At 42.1% G+C, this 5155-nt stretch overlaps 1 gene segment (V, D, J or C); it reads left to right on the forward strand.

Annotated features, from left to right (window-relative positions):
- Positions 1 to 4195: 4195 nt before the first annotated feature.
- On the forward strand, positions 4196 to 4868 carry LOC127687780 (immunoglobulin heavy variable 3-7-like). The segment is given in 2 exon segments: positions 4196 to 4307; positions 4534 to 4868. Coding segments are annotated over 2 exon segments (381 nt in total).
- The last annotated feature ends 287 nt before the right edge of the window (positions 4869 to 5155 follow it).

Genomic DNA, 5155 nt, shown 5'->3' on the forward strand with positions numbered 1-5155 from the left:
CTTTCATGACCTCAGCCTGTTGACCAAAGTTCTCCTGTATTTCTTTAAGTGATTTTTGCATTTCCTCCTTGTTGGCTTTTATATTCTCTTGGATTTCTTTCAATGATTTTTGTGTTTCCCTTGCAAGGGCTTCTAACTTTTGATCCATTTTTCTCCTGAATTTCTTTAAGTATGTCCTTCATGTGTTCCTGTACCAGCATCATGACCAGTGATTTTAAATCCAAATTTTGTTTTACTGGTGTGATGGGGTCTCCAGGACATGCTGGTAGAGGACCATTGGGTTCAGATGTTGCCATATTGCCTTGATTTCTGTTAGTGACGTTCCTGCGTTTGCCTTTTGCCATCTAGTTCTCACTGGTGTTACTTGGTCTTGTCAGTGCTGGACTCACCAGTGCAAGCTGCCCCTTCCCTGTTGGCCTCTGGTGCACAGCTTACACCCTGCACTGCCTGTAGACAGGGTGCTGGTGTCCAGGCTGTTCAGATCCTGAAGCAGGCACCTGAAGGCTCCCACTGGGGTCCGCAGGATTTACTGGAGCACACCGACTTCTCCCAGCTGACTGGCCGGAAGCCCCCGCTAGCCTCTTGAGGGATCTGGAGATGTGGTACGGCCGCCCAGGCTGATCTGAAGTGGAGAGAGTTGAGCTGAGGGCTTCCACCTGAGGCCTTGCCCCAGATTGTGTCTGTGGACCAGATGGAGCCCGTGTGCACCCCCAGGGAGTGCCGAAGGTGTATGCTACTGTGACCTCCCCTGTGTTCTGCTCACTCCGCTGGGCAGCCAATTCCCCGACCGGGCTGGCACACACAAGGTTAGCCTGGTCGCCCAGGCCCTGAGTCCAGGCAAAAGCCTGGGAGGCCAAGGTCCGAGCAAAGTTCCCTTAGGGCTATGACTGTTAATTGGGTCTGCCAGGTAACCCGGATGGCCGGCATGTGTGTCCGCGCTCCCCGAAAGCACCGGGAGAGTCTACTGTGCTAACAACCTCCTGGGCGGGTTGACACACAGATGGCCCACCAAGCCGCCCAGTTCTTGGGGTCAGTCCTGTGCCTTTTGGGGCCTAGACCCCCGTTTTGTTAGCCTCAGGCTATGCTTGTTAGCCTTCTCTGCCCTCCCGAGCACTCTGGGTCCTGTAGGCAAAATGGCAGTGCGTGCGCCGGCCAGGGCAAAAAAACCTCCTGGCTGGGTTGGCACCCCGATGGCCACCCGAACAGCCCAGGGCCTGGGTGCAGGCCAACACCCGTCAGGCTCATACCGCTGCGGTGTTGGCCTCGGATTATGTTTGTGTACCTCTGTCTGTCCGATCTCTGGAGTCCGAAATCAAGATGGAGGTGAGTCTCTCCTGACTGGCGGGAGGCCGCGTTCTGAAGTGGCTTCCATGTAGCGAAAGGCGCCGCACAACCGCAGCTGCTTGCCGCCCGGCTGGTCAGTGAAGGTCAGGGGTCATGGGCGCAGGGCCTAACTGGACCCTGTGTCGCCTTGGTTCCACTGCTGATGGCCCTTCAGCTGGACCAGCCACTGCTGCACTGCTGCCGCCGCCGCCGCCGCCCTAATTCTATTTTTCATATCTTATTTTAAGTAAAATAACAGGTTATCTTTAAATCAGGATAGATTGACTTCTTCCCTTTCTTTTTTTTTAATTCGATAAATGTTTTATTTACATTTGAAATGATTCCCCCCTTTCTAGAGCCCCAGTCCCCAAAAGTCTCATCAGCCCCCTTCCCTCCCCCTGTTTTCCCACCCAACCCTCCCACTTCCCTGTTCTGGTTTTGCCCTATCCTGCTTCACTGAGTCTTTCCAGAACAAGAGGCCACTGCTCCGTTCTTCTTGTACCTCATTTGATGTGTGGATTATGTTTTTGGTATTCCAGGTTTCATGGTTAATATCCACTTATTAGGGAGTGCATACCATGATTCATCTTTTGAGTCTGGGTTACCTCACTTAGTATGATGTTCTCCAGCTCCAGCCATTTGCTGACTTCTTCCCTTTCTATTCTAGTCCATGTTTGTGTCTTTTATTTGCCTAAGTGCTATAGCCATTGCTAGTAGCACTATACAGATTGAAGAGGAGAGGGTATACATATTTATCATATTCCCAAATTTATACAAAATTCTCTGTCTCCATTTAATATAAATCTATCAATGGATTTATTATACATGCCCTCTAATATTTTGCTATCATGACATATATTAAGGACTCCAGATTGTTTATTCATGAAGGCATGTTGAAATTGCTATGATGGCATTTCAGCATAAATTAAAATAATTATGTGATTCTAAATTTGTATGTAATTATTATGTTAATTATATTGTTTGATTTATGTATGGTGAAGTGATCTTGCCTTTCCAAGAAGAAAATCACTTGATCTTAATGATCTCATTAATGTTATCATTTGATATGTGAGAATTTTGTTATGAATTTTTGCCTGTATATTTGTCAGAAATTTTGTCCTGTAGGGTTTTTTTTATTTTTTTGTAGCATCTTAAATTTGTTTTTGTATCAAGATAATACTGGCTTCGTGCAAAGAATTTGAATATATTCTTTTACTTTCTGTCTTATGGAACAAGAAAGACAATATTGTATGATTTCTTCCTTCACATTCTGACAGATTCAACAGTGACTTTCTGTGCTCCTGTGTTTTCTTTAAGGCGAGTCTCTTAATAAACAAACTCCACCTCTTTGACAATGGTAATGTTTCTATTAGTCACATCATCAAGGTTTAATTTTAGTCGACAATACAAGTTTGAAAGTCCCTCTATTAGTTCCAGATTATTCAGTATTTCAGGGTCCAAATTTCATAGTATCTTCTAATGATGTCTTAAATATCAGTCAGTTGTAATTCCAGGTTTTGTTCAGAGACATTTGTTCTCATCCATTTGAATTATTGAATTATTCTTTTTCCTCTTTTGGTGTGTGTGTGTGTGTGTGTGTGTGTGTGTGTGTGTGTGTGTGTGAATAGGTTCTTATTGTTTAGGAGGAGACTAAGTCAAGAGATGGTTGACACTTTATTTTCTTTTGAGGACCTGGTATCCAGGGCTACTGGTTACATGAACAGACACAATCATATGTCCAGAGCAAAACATCTTTGTCTCGTTCTGACTTGCACTCTTATGAGTGTCACTTGATGTCTGATTGCCCTTCTTTGAACCAGCACTCCTGGGTGCATAGTCAGAATATGGTATATAGATTTAATATGCAATGGCCCTGTGTGATGTTAACTTGGGGTAAGGCATCTTAAAGAATGATAGTTTCTTGCACATTTAGAGTCAGGTGGTGTAAAGGTGCTAGAATATCCAAACAGTCTAGTGTCACTTAAAGACAAGAACCAGAAGAAGTCAGAAATGTATAGGGTAAGTAAAAGAAGTGTCTATGTAGTAGTTCAGAGAAACAAGATCAAGAAGAAAACATTTAAAAGGTGGGAATGAATAAAGATATCATGATGGGAAGGAGGTAGAGGTTAGCATTAGAGGAGTTATGTAGCAAACACAAAACTTCAATTTGTTTTATTATTCATCAATGAATAATGCCAGATAGTATTTATGTAATGAAACTATTTTCATTTTGAGAACTTAACTTTGAGATTTATACATTGCAAATTTATTATACTCCTGAGCTGTGGGCTCAGCCACTTTTGGTTACTTCAATTTCATATATGCATTTATTATTTACTGAACTTTACACAATGGCCCCTAGAATTATCATATTTGAGATTTTTCTTCTCATGAATTCCTATGAACTTGTTTTATGTTTTGGGTGAAGACAGCAGAAAAGTTTTAGATGTACAAATCACAATAGAGTAAGGATGCAAATCATATTTTGTTAATAACTATAAATTCATACAAAATAATGTTTCTTTTTCTACATTTTCTCTTTTCTTTTTAGAGCCATGGTTTCTATCATATAAGTATTACTCAAATGTAACATTCTTCAACATATTGCTTTACTGGAAAATACCAAAATGCCTTAGGCATGCCAAAAACAACCAGAAACAAAAACAAAGACAAACTAAAACATCTCTCTACATATAGCCCTGTCCTGGGACATTTAGTTACACTTTGATGGTAGAAATGCTACTTAAGCCATTGCCAATAATAATTGTTTCCTCTAAGGCTCCCATATCTCAGGTTATAATATAGCAGGAAGATATGTAAATTATGTTCACCTCCGTTCATGAAAACCAGCCATGACTACAGCTTTAACAGGGACACCCAAATCCGGAGGTAAAGGTCTTCCCATTCAGTGATCAAGTCAGAACCCAAAATATCCAGCATGGTGTTGGGACTGAGCTGGGTTTTCCTTGTGGCTCTTTTGAAAGGTAATTAATTCTTAAGAAGAATTTCTTAAGAATTTCTACGTTTTCTCTTTTCTTTTTAGAGACATGGTTTCTAAAAACCATGAGTGTGTGAGTGGGTGTGACAGGGTCAGTGAAAAGTTTGTGATAGTTTATTAACTGGATTCTTCTTCTTCTTCTTCTTCTTCTTCTTCTTCTTCTTCTTCTTCTTCTTCTTCTTCTTCTTCTTCTTCTTCTCTTTTTTTTTCAGGTGTCCAGTGTCAGGTGCAGCTTGTGGAGACAGGGGGAGACTTGGTGCAGCCTGGAAATTCTCTGAAACTCTCCTGTGTTACCTCGGGATTCACTTTCAGTAGCTACTGGATGTACTGGGTTCGCCAGACTCCAGGGAAGAAGCTTGAGTGGGTTGCTCGAATTAAGCTCAAATCTGATAATTATGAAGCAAACTATGCAGAGTCTGTGAAGGGCAGATTCACCATCTCAAGAGACGATTCGAAAAGCAGTCTCTACCTGCAGATGAACAGCTTAAGAGATGAAGACACTGCCACTTATTACTGTACTAGGCACACTGAAGGGATAACTATGTGAACATGGACAAAAACCTTACTGCAGATGAGCTTATGTCCAGCAGGCGGCGCAAAGCACACATGTAGAACTGGTACTTTGTAGGAACAGGTGTAGAGATAACTCAGTATGGGTTTCTAGGGTTTCAGCTCCATGTAATTATTTCCCAGAATGCCCTCAGAATTTAAAGTCTGTACACGTGTGTGGCATCTGGGAGAACATAGTTGTTTTTCTCCCATTTAAAAACTGTATGCCACAAGTCCAATAGGACCTAATTGCAGAAAATCACATCTAATTGCAGAAATGACTCT

The sequence above is a fragment of the Apodemus sylvaticus genome, chromosome 6 (assembly GCF_947179515.1).
Source record: "Apodemus sylvaticus chromosome 6, mApoSyl1.1, whole genome shotgun sequence".
Taxonomy (NCBI): domain Eukaryota; kingdom Metazoa; phylum Chordata; class Mammalia; order Rodentia; family Muridae; genus Apodemus; species Apodemus sylvaticus.